Here is a 17,780-nt window from a genome sequence, read left to right as displayed (position 1 = left end):
CAGATAGAACAGGACTGGCAAAATGATAAACCTAGGTGATGCATGTGTGGGAATTCATTATAGCGTTTTTTTTATGTTTTTCAATTCCCATAATGGACTCTGTGTGTGTGTGTGTGTACCTGTTGCCTACAAAAAAATTTCAAATAAAAACTAGGGCACAGATTTTTCATTCTCCTCCATACCAAATGTCTTTTTTTTCTCCTTAGGCTGGCAGGAGCGCTCTACGCTGAAGAGATACAAAGGAGTTGATGGGAAGGATAATCCGCCCATGGGCTCCTGACACAATATAAAAAAGAAAAGGAGAAAGTGGGAGGAAGAGATCACTATTGTTCCTCCCCTAACCCTTCCTTCTAATTATGCCAGAGTCAAGGCTCGGGTCACAAAGAAAATGATTTTGGTGGTCAACCATTTGCCCTGTTTTATATACATCAAAAAAGCTCTTGTTCTGACCGCATTCCAATCTCACAGTTTCCCACCTACTTTAAAAATGTATCAAGAGGCCAGATTAACAAAAATATGAACAAAATGACTATATTACAAGGAACGCTTTGTCTGTAAACCGGGAGATGGCCATCTTGTTATGCTGAATTGCATGATGTGGGACACTTTAAAAGTTACATACACTTTCTGTCATTATAAGTATTTCTGATAAATGCTCAACATGCCCAGCTTTTAAAAGTTGAATGTAAATTTCTCTCTTGAGTGCAGATGGTGGCCAAAGCAAAGTAGCTCTTTGGTCTTCCAGACAGAAGGTCAGGTCATGGCTGAAAGACCAAAGAACAATTGCTGCTTTGCTCCTCCAGATCCACGGAATGAGACACCACCACTTTCCTTTCTGAAACTGTCTGCTCAATACAAAATAGTTACAAAGAGTACCTATAAGATTTCCTCACATTCTGTCCAAGAGAAAATGATAACAAGCACATCCCATCACAAACACCTTGTAACCATTCCAAGGTTTTATTCCTAACCCTCCGACCTCCTAAGAAGGCACATCTTTATCTAAAAACAACACTAGAAATCATTATGAAAACTGCTAATGTTTGACTAGTAAGCAGGAAATGTTCACAAATGAAACTGGCTCCTTTTAAAATCCTGCCACTTTGGCCTCCACATCATTGCTGGTTAATTGCAATGAGCTAGAGCTCTGAAAAGACAAATATTACAAATACTTCTACACGTTATTCATTTACAAGTGATATGGTAATCTTATTATTCCGACAGTGTTTTGTCTCCCTAGAACATTATCCTGTAATTTTAAATAACTCAGACACTCTTCTTATTTTTTTTTCTTATTTTTTTTCTAATTAGTCCAAGTTGTTATGTTGAGCAGGTGCTATAGAATAATACAAAAGTATTTAACAATGCTAGCGAGCATACCAAGATGATACCCTTAAAAAAAAAGTCATTATATATCAGGAAAGGAAAGGAAAGTTCTGTTTGGCTTGGTAGTGCTAGATCTTGGGTTGCTGATGGAAGATTTTCAATTCCACTATCAGGCACGCCCCCAACTGGATGCAGTAAAATAGTTTCATTATCTGTACAAAAGTTTCATTATAGTGGTACAAAAGCAGAATCTGATTCTGGTTGTTCAGATGTTAATTTAGTGCCAGGAATTTCAGCCATGACTTGGAAAACTTTTTCAAGTACTAAATTTCATTATCGCTTTCATTTTTAATACTCCCCTATCATCTATTTACATCATCTGCATAGAAAGTTGACTGGGTTGAAAGGGAAAAGATGCTGGAAAGTATGATAAAAAGCTATGAACTAGAAATATATTTGAAAAAAACTAATTTTAAGTTTACCTACTTTTAAATTGTGGTGATTTTTTAAAAATGCTGACACTGAGAACTCATTTTAATTGAATAGATTTATCAATCTACTTTCATTGAATATAAAGAATGAAAGCCTTCAATGTTTTGTACTGTAACACAAATATAGAAAACCCAAAGTGAGTCTATTAGAACTGCCTCTCTCAAAATTTTATCCATGTCATCAATTAAAATTGGAGTATCTACATGATCTCAACAAAGATATAACATAAAACATCTGTTCAACTGAAATGGAAGTAAGCAGCATTTTCCCCTAACATTTCTAATCTCCCTGTATTTAAGGCTTCTTGAGCAAACGTATTCATGGTTATCTCAGTTAAAACTGGTTTTGCTCTGCCAACAATCAATTTGATTGACATATTTACATATCAACTCATCTCATCTTACAAATTTTAAACTTTTTCACTTAAAATTGGATTCAAGTTGGCATCTTTCAAGAACTTTATGTACGTATATTTTAGGTTCAAACTGTGCATTAGAACATTTTTTTTTTTTTTTACTTTTGTAAGTAATAGATACACATATCCAAATGTATATTTATGACCTGTCAGATTGGGATTTTATATGCAGGCGGTTGTATTCTCACCATTTCATGTGAAAGGTGATAATTTTAGGCAACTATAAATGAAATTCTTTTAATAGTATAAACTGGATTGTTCCATTAGTTAGAAGCAATATAATAGAAATAAATAACTTACATCTTTAATTATGTCTTTAATCGTTGTAATTACACTTGTCATCTCTTACCTCATCTTTAATTTCAAGATCCCTTTTAGTTTTGGTTCTGTACTCTCTGTGTTCCTTCTCTGCCTCATCCTTCTCCATTTTGGTTTTATTCAACTGATAGCGCATTTCCCCGCACACCTGTTAGATTGTAAAAACTAGATCAATAGCTGCGGGAATCTACCAGGCAATGCCTGCAATTAGATCTTTTGGTGCCCCCTAGAGGTCATATAAATAAAATACAATAGAACTTTGCTAAGAACGGCATTTTCTGTTAGAATATGCAATGTATTCTGTTAAGATGTAAAGGCAATATCAGGTATTACTGAGTCTAACAATTTCAAATTATGATAAAGAAATGTATAACTAATTAATTAATGTGCCCAAATTTTTTTGTGCAAAATAACAGTTTCAATTGCACATCATCCAAAATGCACTATCATCTCTATTTTATGCAGATAAAATCATTAATTAAAATATTAAGCTATGTGAATATTCATTCAAATTGTTGTGATTTAAACAGTAAAGTTTTATTCTATATAGTAAAGTTTTCCTTTAAAGATTTGATCAGTTAGGCTTTTATTTAAGGAAATTTATAAAGGAATTTTTCTCTCTGCTAAGAGACTATATAGTATTTAGGTGTACAGTAGAACCCAGTATTTACTGTAATCTTTGTAGATAATGTCAGTCTTAAGCACAGTGCGATGTATTTAAGTCGATAAACATTGTCTGGTAAAAGGCACAGACTGGAACCATTTATAACTGTAGCATTCAACATAAAAGGAAAATATACATTTAAGTGAAATGATTTTAACATATCATTAAATAATGAGTACACATAGCATCTTAAGAGTGTTGTGTATCATCCTTTATACAATTTTCTTTTTCAGTCCAGGGCCTCTACAGACAGGTAAATAAATTTGGAAAATGCGATCAGCAGATAAATCTAAACAAAGAAATTATGAGCTTTTGAGATAACTGAGAATCTGCAGAGAGATTAATTAACACACAAGTCTGCTAATTCAGTCTCTGATATACAAATACAACTTTCTAAAAATCATGTATCATCTAAAGGTTATAGTTGCTTGAAACTTTTCAATTTTGGTATTTCTCCAAAACTGATGATTAGAACTTCAGAAATTAGTTTTCATCATTATTGAGGTATTAGAATCTCAAAAAACCTGTATCTATTTCCCATGTTCAAATAAAAAATACTTTGAAAAATAAACAAATCTGTGTCTAAAGGTTATAGTGACAAGACAGAGGAAAGTCAGTAAGTTTCTTCCCAGTGGCCCTCAAAATGCTAAAAAAAGAATAAAATTACAAAAAATTTGATTTGAAATTCAAATGCCTTGAATGTGTCAGAGCTGACCCCTCTCATTAAAAAAAAAACTAGTAATTTACAAAAAGTTATTAATTCTAAAGCTAAATAAAGTTTAAAATTAAGAATGATAGAAAAAAATTAGAGGGGCCCAAATTTGCTTGCTTTCTTATTCTTATTCCAACCTATTTGATTTATATACATGAATGAAATGAAAAAAACCCAAATTGATAATACCAAAAAATTATAATTACCCAGCCATGGTGTTTCAAACCCAATACCAACACAAAATTATTGTTTATTATTATATGTCTAAGCATTGTTTTATTTAGAATTATTTCATCCCTTAATTTTATTTTTAAAGTTCCCTTGCCGTACTACTTTCACTTTAGCATCTGCTAAGTTTATCCATAACCCTTAAGTTTATCTAAAATAAACTGGCAAATTAAACTGAAGTGGAATGATATCTCAGGGTTGGAGCCACCATAAGGCATGCTTCTGATGCTTCAGTCTTTCTGGACGGTTCTAAAGACAGAGGAGGCATCTTTACTGTACACATTCCAACAGAAAGTTCTCTTCCTACAATGGACTGGACACTCCCACCACCAGCTTTCCCCCATAAATCTGGATTAACCACTGCCAGCCCTCTATATCCATTCCCTTACTTCTACCCCTACGCTTCACACAAACACATTGATGATATTGGCAAATATGGTATTTTAAAACTTTAACGTTAGCTAGCTTGAATTTTAGAAAGCAAATGGAGAATTACAGAAATTGAAGGGAAAAACAAGAAAAAAATAGGGGCTTTGTTTCTTCCATATACTAAAGGTAATTTTAATTACTAAATTATAAGTAACAATGGTATTACAAATGTGTCAACATTTAGGGAAATATATTGATAAATAAAATGCAGTATGAAAAGGTATGCATTTCAAAGAAAATCATCTGTGTCAATTGTTAAAAAAAAATCAATCAATTTAATTTATTACATCATGCATGCCTATATTTAGTTGCTTAGTTTTAAAGCAACTTATTGCTGAAATCCACATGGACTTCAGTGTTTCATAAATACGTATGTTATAGTGACCAGCGAAGACTATGAACAATTTAGTTTTGGTTTACAAGTTTGTAATGCCCATAGCACAGACACTGTGATATTTTATTTTTTTTAAGATTTTATTTATTTATTTGACACTGTGATATTTTAAAGTATAAATTTAGGGAATAAAATAAGACACTTAGTATTGGAGCCTCGATTTTAGAGACCAGGTCTGAAAAGGAATGGGAGGTGGAGAATTTTTTATGTTAAGCACACTCTTCATGTGGTAAATAAATCTCTTTTACTATCATTGTGGAGACCAAAGCCATGCTATCTCTGGCAAACATTTCTCCCATCTAATTTAGAAATATAAGTTTTACCAAATATTCAATGATTAAAGTAATGAAACTTCCTTATTGATAAGTCTGTCCCAGCCACTTAACCTTCAGTTCTTCCAGGACATTATTTGTGTCTAATTCATCTTTTGTATTTGCAGCACCCATCAGAGGGCCTGCCAATAATAAGTAAATGCTGGCTTAATGACCATTATGTGGATCTTTACTATCTTAAATAACAAAACTTCTCCATTCCAAACTGCTTTCTGGGCTTTGTACATTAGGAAAAAATTTTAAACTAAAATCTCACATTGTACCTTTGTGACATCCATTTCCTTGGAAGTAAGCTGGTTTTGAACTTCTTCGAGTTGATTAATAGCTGAAATCTTGTCTCTTGTAACCTTTTCAACCTGGGCCTCCAGTTGGGCAATATTTTGAGACAGGGACAACATCTATAAGAGGAAATAAAAGTCCTAAACGATAATGCCATTTGACCAAATAAATATTAAGAACATTGATTACTCAGCCATAAAAAAGAATGAGAATTTGCCACGTGAAACAACATGGATGGACCTAGAGAGTGTAATGCTAAGTGAAAGAAATCAGAGAAAGACAAAATACCATATGATTTCACTCATTTCTGGAATTTAAGAAACAAAGGGAAAAAAAAAAGAGACAAAGAAACAAAAAGACACAGACTCTTAAATACAGAGAACAAACAGGTGGTTCCCAGAAGGGAGGTGAGTGGGGGGGATGGGTGAAATAGATGAAGGGGATTCAGAGTACACTTATCTTGATGAGCACTGAGCAATGTATAGAACTGCTGAATCATTCTATTGTACACCTGAGACTAATATAATACTATGTAAAAAAAAAAATCTTGAATTAATGGGACTCTCTGCATGGCTACTGGGTTTGCTCTTAAGTCATTTCTCTGTGAATTGGGTATGTCCGTTTTTCCACTTCCTCAACTCACCCATCCCCCATGACTTAAATATGTACTTCCTTCTGATTCATTCTCTGGTCTCTACCCTCATTTTGGGAAACACAAACAAGATGATAAAAATCAAAGTTTGGGTTGAAACCTTAAGGTGATAATCATATAAGCTGTGGAAGGGACTGACAGGAATAAATTTCAAAGGTGATGTCAAGAAATCAGAGAAGTGTGGGGAACCTGGACGACTCAGTCAGTTAGGCATCAGACTCTTGATTTTGGCTCTGGTGATGATCTCAGGGTCCTGAGATCGAGCCCCATGTTGGGTTCCCCGCTCAGCAGGGAGTCTGCTTGAGATTCTCTCCTCTCCCTCTCCCTCTGCCCCTCCCCCAATGTGCTCTCTCTCAAATAAATAAATAAATCTTTTAAAAAATGATTAAATCTTTAAAAAAAAATCAGGGAAGTCTTAAACCCTTCTCCCACATGGAAGGATAAAAGGACAGAATGGGAGAGCTGGAGAGCTCCCATTCTCTAGCTACCCTCATTCCTCCTCTCAGCCATCATCCCCTCTCCTCAGGAAGGTTTCTAGGACCTCTGGCTCCCAGCACAAAATAGGAACCCCTTCCCACACCCAGGGTTGCTATTCAGCCACTGTGCCCTGGGACAGCCATGCCTGCTGTTGGCAGTGGGCACCCACTCGCACGGATTGCTGCCCCCACAGTGCTGGTGGCTTACTATCTTGACTCTCTCTCTGGCACGAGCTGCCCCAACCACCTCTATATGTCTCCATCACACTGCAGCCTGAACGTCTGCACACTTCCAGCCCGGCACTTATCCCACTGTCTCGTTGTCTGTTTGCTCCTGTAGACTACAAGCTCCTCGAGGGCATGTTCTTCAAGAGGCATCGAATGTTTGATGAAAGAACAGATCACTGGGATGAACAGATCACGGTGATGAATGGCTTTTTGGAGGAACCATCCACTCTATGAATGTCAGCTTCTTACTTTTTCTTCCCAGGGCGAGAAATGCTTTCTAGATCTCAGGTTTAACCTTTACAGTTTTTTATTTGCAATTACATTTTACTCTGCTCCAGGATGTCAAAACTTCCTAGACTCTTAATTTTTTATTTGGATTGGTAGCCTTAAAGTGAAAAAGAAATGCTACCTTCCTAGAGAGGGAAACATAGAGAGATACCTATCAGTGTTTAATCTGTTACATAAGAGCTTGTAACAAAACTGAAAGAGTATTTTAAATTTACTGTTGTACATGGACATGGGTGTGAATTCAGTTTTACAACTAAAATCAATAAGGCAAAGTTTGTGATAAAAATCAAGATTGCCTTCGAATTATGTAACTAGCTCAAGTTGACACATATGAAAATAATGAGCCCTGGTAGCGATTTTCTAATTAAACGGTAGATGTATTAATTAACTTTGCTGGGGATTGTAGAGAATTGTACATTTGACTTATGGTTGTTTACATGTCCTTCTTATCATCAAAAGACTGACTAAAAATTTTAATTTGCACATAAAATTACTTTTACTAATACCAGGCTACAAACTATCCTAATGCATATTGCAATCTGAACCCCAAATTGAAAGTCAAAAGAAATTAAATGCAACCAATAATGAGATTTATATACTTAATTTAAAAAAATCAAGTTCATGAGTATCCATATTATGAAGGTAATTATAGCTTTTCCAGATACAACAGCAGGAAACTTCAATTACCAGCTACTAAAAATCATACTTATGTGAAGCTATATCTTATGGTAAACATATTAACATCGGTGGTTTCTGAAGTAAATATGCAGACAGACATTCACTTGCTAATTGTAAATTCCAACTCAGTTTCTATTATAAGCATGTACCGAATCACACTCCTTCCATCTGATTTCCTCCCTCTGCCACCCATCACTTCTTTCCTCTGCCCACTACCTGTCTGCTCCCTCCTGTCACCCACTTCCTGAGGCCTCCACTTCTGTTGTCACACCTTCTTTTTCCCCACGCCCACCATCTGGAAGTCAGCATTACACTGCAGGAGCTTCTCCATCCACATCTGTTGCGGAGACAGAAGTCACACAGACAGCAGCAACACTGCTGGATGTCCAGGGCGCCGACATCAGCTAAGTCCTCTAAACTTTGACAGGGGCAAGCAAGAGACAAGGACACCCAGTCTGGGAGAGCTTGATGGAAATCTCTCAGCTAAAGCAGTCCCTAGTGGCCTCAACATGGTATAAAGTGGTACTCGCCATAGAACAGGTGCAAGAATGAAGGATTCTAGCCATGGACTATTATCAAGGGAACCAACTGAAAAAAAAAAGAGTAGATCACATAGGGGGTGCTCACTAAATATGATAAATGACTGATTGAACTAACAAACCCAGGGGCTCAGAGCAGCCAAGGACCATAACCGAAGACAACAAACAAACTCACAGCAAGTACTATTCATGGGGGGATGATTCAAAATCTGTCTAGGTAGAAGACATCTGCTCTCTTAGAGCTTCCCACACACACGAAATTTAATGAGAACAAGTCAGGAGAAAGGAAAGAAGAAAAATAATAAAAAGAGAGGAAGAAAGTCTAAAAGTCTCACAAGCTTTCCTGACTGCTCGGAAAGGCCCGGGGGCGGGGAGGGGGGGGGGTGCTTGCTTTAATTCCTAACTACAGAGCTCTCACAACGTTAGGAGGAATTGCTCAGTCTCCCTCTTAGACTAGCATCATCTGCCAGGCAGTGTGATACATATTCTCACTTTTCATCCCCCCTTGAAGGACGAATTACACTCAATTAATTTTCAGTTGAAAAAAATGAGATTCAGAAAATTAAGGCATGTGCCTAAGTTCATTGAAGCTAATGAATAAAAAGTAAAGCCGGGCTTTATATTCAAATCTGTCTGCTTTACTCACACAGAGAAATCTATCCCATCAGGCAGCTTCTCTTTCTCTGGAGTAAGAATGATAATAGCCTCGAGTTTCAAAGTTACTAAATGTCCACTCTAGGCCAGGTATATTGGGCCCTTTTGAAACATTCTGATTTAATCCTACCAATTTCTCGAGTAGATCAACTCCATTTCTCACTCCCCTGACATGGGAGAGGTTAAACGAATTATTCAAGGTCACAGAAAGTTCAACCTGGATTCAACTCTAAATCTTTTGACTCCAAAGCCACTTGCTACCATTTCCTGGTGAAAGCACCTGCCGAGTGCTAGGACCACTCTCAGCTCTTCATTCAGTCACTTTATTTAGGGCAGGACCTTGAGATTCAATGCCAGCCAAGGATTACTGTGGGCAAAACACAGCTGGTCTTTGCTATGGGTCCCATTCTCTGTCACACACACGACACGCAATTCACAAAGTTACCCCCACTCCACGCCTCACTCTCCTTGGTTATAGCCAGGATTCCTCCCCCCATGCTCTGCATTTCTGAATCCTACCTACACTTTGAAACTCAGTTAAAACGCCACCTTCCTCACAAAATCTTCCATGATCTCTTGCAGACACAGACCGTTCTGATCCTCTGAATAAACATCTTCGTCATACCTCCCCCTTGTACTACATTCATTCATTCATTCATTCAACAAATATAGGTGAAGAACATTTTATGGGAGTGGGATGTGCCAAGCAATGACGATGTTAACCAACCATACATTCAAGGGACTCATAGTAAATTGGGGGACACAAACAATTCAGTAAGAATTTTCAGTTAATTGAGTTACAGGAGCCCACAGGAGAGGCTCTCAATTCATCTCTGAGAGTAGATGGTAACCAGAAGAACTCTGAAGGATCAGTTAGAGAGGGCATGGGGCAGAGGATTCCTCTAGGCAAGGGGCAAGGCATGTGCAAAATCCTAAAATGAAAACACAGTATGGCAGATTGGCATGTCTGTGTTGGAGTTAGTGCAGTAGGTCAGTATGGTGTCAATACCAGGAAGAAAAGTGGAGGGAGATGAGACTGGAGAGCCAAAGAGAGGAAGAGAAATGTAGAATTTTCATGTGATGCTAAAGGATCCTAAATTTTATCCAAGGGGTTGTAAGGAGACATGAAAGGATTTTAAAGCAAGAGACTGACATATTGACGTATTCATTTGAGAAAGATCATCCTGGCTGTGGCTTAGATGAGAAGGAGGTGAGACCGGAAGCAAGGAGAGGGCTTGGGGCTAGAAATCACCCAGGGGTGAGGTATGGATAGCAGTGGGGTGGAGAGACAGGGCAATGGAAAATTCCTAGGCACCCGAATCTCTAGAATTTGGTGACATAATGATGAGTAGGGGGAGTGAGAGAAAGGACACAAGAATGCCAGCAAGATTTGGGGGTTCCCTGGGAGAGGGAAGATGGGAAGTGAAGCTGGTTTGGGAGCTCACTAGAGAGCTGAGGATTTAGGAATCGATTCCATATACATGAAACTGAGAGCCGCAGTAATGCCAAAGACCCTGAAATCTAAAGCTCTCTGCTAAACTCTAGAACTTTCCATCAAGCTGTTTTCTGGATGTGTTTCCTTGTCTCAAAGGCACTTTAAACTCAGAGCAAACTGAAAGGCACACATCATCATTCTGTCAAATCAAGAATATAGATCCAAAGGAATCAAGGAAAGAGAATCTTTTAAAGGGAGTAAGAACTAAAAAATATTACCTAAAAAATAGCACAAGGAGGGCTCCAGTGAACATAATGAGAGGTGAGAGAATGAAGACAACAAGTACAGACAAACCTTTCAAGAAATGTGCCCATTATGGGGAAAAGCAAGGAGGGCCATGGAATTACTGAGGTGGCTTCCAACCTTGGCTGCACATTGGAATCACCTGGACAACTTTAAAAATACTGACACCTGAATCCTACCCACAGCTATTTACACATCTCGGTTTGGGATGCAGATTGGGCAGGAAGATTTTTGGAGCCTCTATGGAGCCAAGATTGAGAACCACTGGATTGGAAGATTGTTTCTTTTAATGGATGACAGAAACTTGTGCAGATTCTCTTTATAAGGAAGAGGATTCAGCAGGGGAGGAGAATGGAAATGACATCCCTGAGGGGCGCCTGGCTGGCTCAGTTGGTTGAGCACCCGACTCTTGCTTTCGGCTCAGGTCATGATCTCAGGGTCTTGGGATCTAGCCCCACAACGGGTTCCACACTCAGCTCAGAGTCTGCTTGTCCCTCTCCCTCCCCCTCAGCCCCACCCCCCTCTCAAATAAATAAATAAAATCTTTAAATTAAAAAAAAAAAGAAAGAAAAGAAATGACCTCCCAGAGGTGGAGGAAGAGAATGGAACCCAGAGCAAGGGGAATGAATTAGCATGAGGCTTCTCCTGTTCTGACACGGTTGGCATGCTGGTGAAATTTTACTTGAAGTCACAGGTAAGGGGGAAGATAAATAGTTGAAGTTTTCAGTTTTCTTTATTAGGTAAGTAAGGCTCTCTGCTTATAATGAGGGGAACGATGGTACAGTAGAGAATTTGAGCAGAATAAAAGTGATTTAAAATAGTCCTTGAAAATGGGCCCAAGATACCATCATTGCCACCTGGACTAGGATAATTACCTCCCACCTGATCTCCAGGCATTTATTCTGATTTTCCTTCCAATCTCTTGACAGATGGTACTTCTCAAATATAAATGGCATCATGATGCTGCCCAATTTAAAGTCGTTCGATGGTTTTCCATTAGTTTCTGGATAAAATTTAAAATCTTTCACATGCATTTTAAGGCCATTCATGCTTTGGTCTCTACATACTATTCCAAACTCATCTCCTGCTACTGTCCCCACTTCCTATGCTCCAGTCACCTGGGCCTTCTTTAAATTCCTAAAAAGTATGATGCTCTTTAGCTTCAGTGTCTGGGGGGTGTCGTTTCCCGTTTGAATCTCTTCCCCTCAACTCTTCACCTGACTGCTCCTAGTCAACCCTGTTGAGTCTCGTTTTCAAAATCTCTTTCATAGGAGTCTTTCATGACCACCTGGACTCACTCAGACGTGCCTCTTACATACTCCCATGGTACCCTATACTGTATTTCCTTGCCTTTATCACAGTGGTAACTACAAACTCACTCAGGGAAGTCTGTGTCCAATGTCTTCCTCCTCCCTCCTCTGGAAGCAGGACCGCACATTCCCAGGCCCTCCAGTTACTTTCTGTTGAATGTGGAATGAACAGGGGAGAGGAATGCACGGCGGGACGGCTGAAGCAGCAGGAGCACCAGGGACACTAGGGTCATGATGCACAGGGGTGCTGTCTGCAAGGCTCAGATCGCCCATCAAGGCCAGAGAAGGTAGACGGTTTGATTGACATAGAGTGAGGTTCTGACAGGCGCCATTTTTCTAAAGACTAAGACAAGGGAGTTTACAGTAAATGCCTCAGACACCCATAAGCCTTAAAATCCCCTGGACAGAACTTGTGATTTTTCTCTTTATATATCCTCAGGATTACACATTGCCTTGCACATAGCAGATACTCAGTAGATACGTGCTGAGTGATGTAATTATCACACACTGGAATATTATAATAAAGCATTCAGGGTATAAGCTGCGAGTCACTTTAAAAACAAAACAAAACATGTAACAGCTGCTTTGGTTATTTTATGGACCCTATCTTGTTCAGTTTTTACTCTATTGTAGCAACTTTAAAGATTTATTTATTTATTTTAGAGAGAGAGTGAGATAGCGTGTGAACTGGGGGAAGGGGGAGGGAAAGGGAGAGAGAATCCCAAGCAGACTCCACACTGAGCACGGAGCCCAACTTGGAGCTCCATCTCACGACCCTGAGATCGTGACCTGATGGAAACCAAGAGTCGGACACTTAACTGACCGAGGCACAGGCGCCCCCATTGCAGCAACTTTAAAGCTAGGTTTCAATTCTGTATTCCAGTTTATCACTGTTTTCCAAACACTGCCCATTTCATGTTAGCTGTTCCTTTTGCCTTTCATCTCTTCCTTCCATGTGTTCATCTGGTTATGTTCATTATTCATCATGCAATTTGTCAGAACCTACTTTGTACAGTGTATATAATTATTTTTTCTCGGTTACTTGGTTTCTTACACGTGTTTCATCTTCTACAGGTCTAATTTGAGAGAGAGGGAATATGGTGGGGGAGTCATCTCTCCTGGATTTAGCCCACGTTGAAATAAAATCTGGATATCTGCAGAGCACCTGCTTTTCTCTAACAAACATGAGAGAAGGAATCAAACAGAATGGTGGGATCAAAGTATAATTTTACAGTTTCCTATCATGGAATCAATTGATTATTTTACTCAGAGAGGTCCAAGAATATAACTTTTCTTGAGAAATACATGGAAAAATGGAAAATTTTTATGAACTCTAAATTATAAGCAATTGACTACTTACAAGGTTTTTAAATTGAGTGTTCATTCAAGAATGGCAGCCTACAGTATCATCAGTCACATCACCACAAACATTTCTGCCGCAGCGGGTAACAAAGTGAATCCGAAAGTACCTTTGATCCCATGTCTTCCCTTTCTTTTGTTATTTCCTTTCTCATCGTCTGTTTCTCAAGGGCCCTTTTCTCTTGCTGAGATGCGAGTTCTTTTTCAAGTCGCTCTGTCTGTCTCTCCAGTTGATTCTTCAACTGCTCACACTGGATTAAAGCCTGCCAGAGTAAGATGGAGTGAAATGGGGCCTCAGAATTTGCGAAAATGAGACAATTAAGCTTTAATTTTCTTTAAAATCATCACAAGTCACTGTAAAGCCCATTAGAATAATTTTATATTTGTCAATACCACTTATAGAACTAAAATACAATTCAAATGGTACATTTATTCACACAGTTCAATTTTCACAATTAAGACTATATTAACTAAGCAACTAAGAAAACTCAGGTAAATGGAACCCGATGAAGGCCACAGATGAATCCAAATTTTGGAAAACGGCATCAGAGAAATCAAGTGTTCTAATATTTTTCAATTATATAGCATGTCTATTCTAAATGAAATATATAAGTATCCAATTTAACGAACTTTTCATTTGCTTATGGTTAAAAATTAGTGAAATGCTTCAAAATTTAAAATGAAATGTACCTGTTATGATATACAGGCATCTATTTTTAACATTATCAAATAATCAAGTTCCCTTAAATATAACTAAGATAAGATTTAGTTCACTCTCCTTCCAAACATAACAAAAGTAAAAATTACGTAATAATAAAAAGTTTAGATAAAAAAAGACTCAAAACAACATTTACTCCCTAGTTTCACGAAATGCCATCTCTCACTGCTGGTAATTTATAAGTCCATAATTGTTCTTTAGTCTCAATTTCCCACTCTGAATTTCTAGAAGTAAAAACTTTCTAACTTCCTTTTAACTACATCCACAGTACCTTTATGCAAAATATCCAGTAATAAACTAATTTCAAAATTCCAATTTTAAAAAACCCCAGTAAAGGTAAAGTGCTTGACACAGAAAGTCTAAGTCATTCTATGCTGTCTTAGTCTTCTCCCAGTGGCTCTTATCCAATATCCAACCTTCACCTCATTCAAAGCCACCATGTTCCTCTGAATTATCAACCCAAGAAACCCAGGTCTCATATGACCTACAAACTGTGTAAGTATGTATCAAGTTATACATTTGATAGTCACACTTGCTGTTAATGGTGAGGGAAGTGGTCTCAGTAAGCATTGCAAGTTCTATGCATAGCTTTGCTTCCCTCTGGTGAAAGCTATAATAAATACAGACAAATAATCTAGGGTATGTGAATTTGCTTATCTTCATCCGGAAACCATTAAACCCTAATTTCTTTCAAATTCTTCTGGAAAGTTTCTGCATTCCTAGGCATAAAATATGAGGGTAAAACTCAACTGTCTCAGATGAACTGACAAGCACATCCAGTGACTGAGAAATGATTTTCCTAGGGACTTGGTACCAAGTCCAATTCTAGTTGAGAATGTCTGTAAAATAAAATCTTCTATTAGATTTTAAAAGAAGTGAAAAAGCATAGTTTTTCTATAATTTAAGCCCTCGGAGCGTGAAACATTATGAATTTGAGATTTTTGTGCTTCATAACACAGTTGCTGTTGTGAAAAATATTTTAAACATTTTATTTTATTATTATTATATATTTTTTGAGAGAGAGAGCATGAGTAGGGGGTGGGGAGGGGCAGAGGGAGAGAGAGAATCTTTTTTTTTTTTTAAGACATTATTAATTTATATGACAGAGAAAGAGAGAGAGCACAAGTAGAGCGGCAGGCAGAGGGAGAGGGAGAAGCAGGCTCTCCGCCGAGCAGGGAACCTGATGTGGGGCTCAATCCCAGGACCCTGGGATCATGACCTGAGCCGAAGGCAGATGCTTAACCGACGGAGCCATCCAGGCACCCCATGAAAAATATTTTATATGAGTCTAATAAAAATCTTCATAACTTTCAAAGATCTAATACCCGTGGCATGAAAGAATAAAATGATTATTGACTATAAACCAATATTTCCAATCAGTAGCTTTTTCATTGAACAAAAACTCAGGAGTCAACATTATTAAGCACAGAACAGTGGAAGGAACTGCTGAAGATCAAAGAGCAGGCTGACATGAAGAACAACCAAAGAATCAATTCCAAGAATTTAGTCAGTTTGGAAACAAGGAACAGTAAATGATCCTGACAGGGAAAGAGGCCTAATGCCAGCGTAAGATGATATAAACAAAAAGTACAAAGTACAAGGCAAGAACTTATAAATCACTTAAAACCATTGATGAAGCCTTCTCCCTATTAGGACTGGCCATCATGGAGAGGTAATGATGAGGAAGTATGAGTAAAAGTAAGGACTTTTATTTGTCTTGATTTTAATATATATGCCTGATCCCAATGAAGAAAATTATGAAGGATCAGTAACACTTGGATTTAGAAGCGATTTAATCTTTCTAAAGATAGCTTTCTTACTGTGGACCTCATGCACTAGAAGGCCAAGGGGAAATAAACAAAAACTTATACACTCTTACCATTAAAGCTTTACCTTAAAAAAAAAAAGAATTTATTTATTTATTTGAGAGAGAGAGAGAGAGCACAAGCAGGGGGAGTGGCAGAGGGAGAGAGAGAAGCAGAGTCCCTGCTGAGCAGGGAGCCCAAGGAGGACTGGGGGCTTGATCCCAGGACCCTGGGATCACAACATGAGCAGAAGGCAGATGCTTAACCCTGAGCCACCCAGGCGCCCCAAAGCTTTACCTTTTTATTCCAGGGCTCCCTCTCCCAGTTTCCAGAATCCCAGTTGATCCAGTACTACCTGATTCTGCTCATCTAACCATTCCATAAAGGCATAATTGAATTCTCACAAGCGAGGTCAGTAAATGGTCAGTTACAGCTAACTGATAGATCTTCAGAGAGGCCCAAGTTGATCTGGGGCCTGCATCTGCCATTTCTCCCAGTGGTTCCCAAGGGGGTAGCTTCTTTCTTTCCCTGAGCACAGCCCCTTTTTGGTGGAAGTGGTTGTTGCTCTTGAGAAGTTGAGGGAATTAGACTATTCCCCCACCCAGTTGACTCTATCCTCAAGGGACCTTTTCTCTTCTGGGAAATTTCTTTAATTGTGGTTATTCTATGCTGGCCACATTAATACATTATTCAAAACATAATTTATTGGACTTGATATCCCCAGCCCTAGTTTTATTAAACCAACAAGTATGGATTACTGTCTTAATGGGGCCAAAACATTTTCTGAAACAAATTTATATCTAGTCAACTCAATTTTTTAAAATAGGAAACCTATTTTAGGACATATGAAAGTCCTTCCCAAGTGCTAGGGCTAGGTTTCTAGAAATCCTTGTGATCAAAGAATACACAATTCAAGAATTAAAGATCTTATGAGAAATAACAAAATTCACACTTAAAAAATTAAATTTAAAATTCACATAAAAACTTAAGAAAATGTTTTCATTTTTATGAACTATAGCCCACAAAACTAAAATGCTGTCAATATGTTTTAAGCAAGTAACTTATAAATAATGACAACCATTGATTTTTAATTTATAAACTCTTGCTTGCTAGAAACCTATCAGTCAGTCTGTTCCTATCTCCCATTTTCAAGATGTTTATAATTTGTTTGTTTTGTGGCAGATAATGTACATATCAAGAAGCGATGGGGCACATGGGTGGCTCAGTTGGTTAAGCATCTGGCTCTTGAATTTGGCTCAGGTCGTGATCTCAGTGTCGTGAGTTCAAACCCCATGAAACGCTCCCCATTGAGCATGAAGCTTGCCTAAGATTCTCTGCCTCTCCTTCTGCTCCTTCCTGCCCCACACCCTACTTGCTCAATCTCTCTCTCTCTCTCAAAAAGAAAAAATAAAAAGCATTATATTCTCTGCCTGTGCTTGCAGTCAAAGGACCAAATGTCTTGATCTTTTTACTTTAGGTTTCTAATTTTCACCTTTCTGATTCTTCTATAGTCTAAGAAAAAGAATAATTTAGAAAGGAAAATAAAAGTTTTGGGGATGTTTATTCAACCTCCTGGGTTTTTGTTTTTTGTTTTTTAAATCTTCCCTTGGAGGGTTATCTCATTATAGATACAGTCATGATAACTTCATGCTAAAGCCAACAATGTCCCTTAAGATAGAAGCAAGCAGGTCTGAGGCCTGGTTAACCATTTCATGTTGTAGCTTTACCAAGGCATCACTGCAAAAC

The 17,780-nt window shown here is 37.9% G+C and overlaps 1 protein-coding gene across 1 annotated transcript in view; it reads right to left on the bottom strand.

Annotated features, from left to right (window-relative positions):
• SDCCAG8 (SHH signaling and ciliogenesis regulator SDCCAG8) overlaps positions 1-17,780 on the bottom strand; it is a 234,050-nt gene that overhangs the window by 149,534 nt on the left and 66,736 nt on the right. The window contains exons 10-12 of the mRNA XM_021682699.2: positions 13,622-13,774; positions 5,574-5,708; positions 2,583-2,699 (exon numbers count right to left, since the gene is read on the bottom strand). Coding sequence (XP_021538374.2) covers positions 2,583-2,699; positions 5,574-5,708; positions 13,622-13,774 — 405 coding nt within the window. The remainder of the gene's footprint in view (positions 1-2,582; positions 2,700-5,573; positions 5,709-13,621; positions 13,775-17,780) is intronic.

The sequence above is a fragment of the Neomonachus schauinslandi genome, chromosome 6 (assembly GCF_002201575.2).
Source record: "Neomonachus schauinslandi chromosome 6, ASM220157v2, whole genome shotgun sequence".
Taxonomy (NCBI): Eukaryota; Metazoa; Chordata; class Mammalia; order Carnivora; family Phocidae; genus Neomonachus; species Neomonachus schauinslandi.
This window is presented reverse-complemented; position numbering and strand designations above follow the sequence as displayed.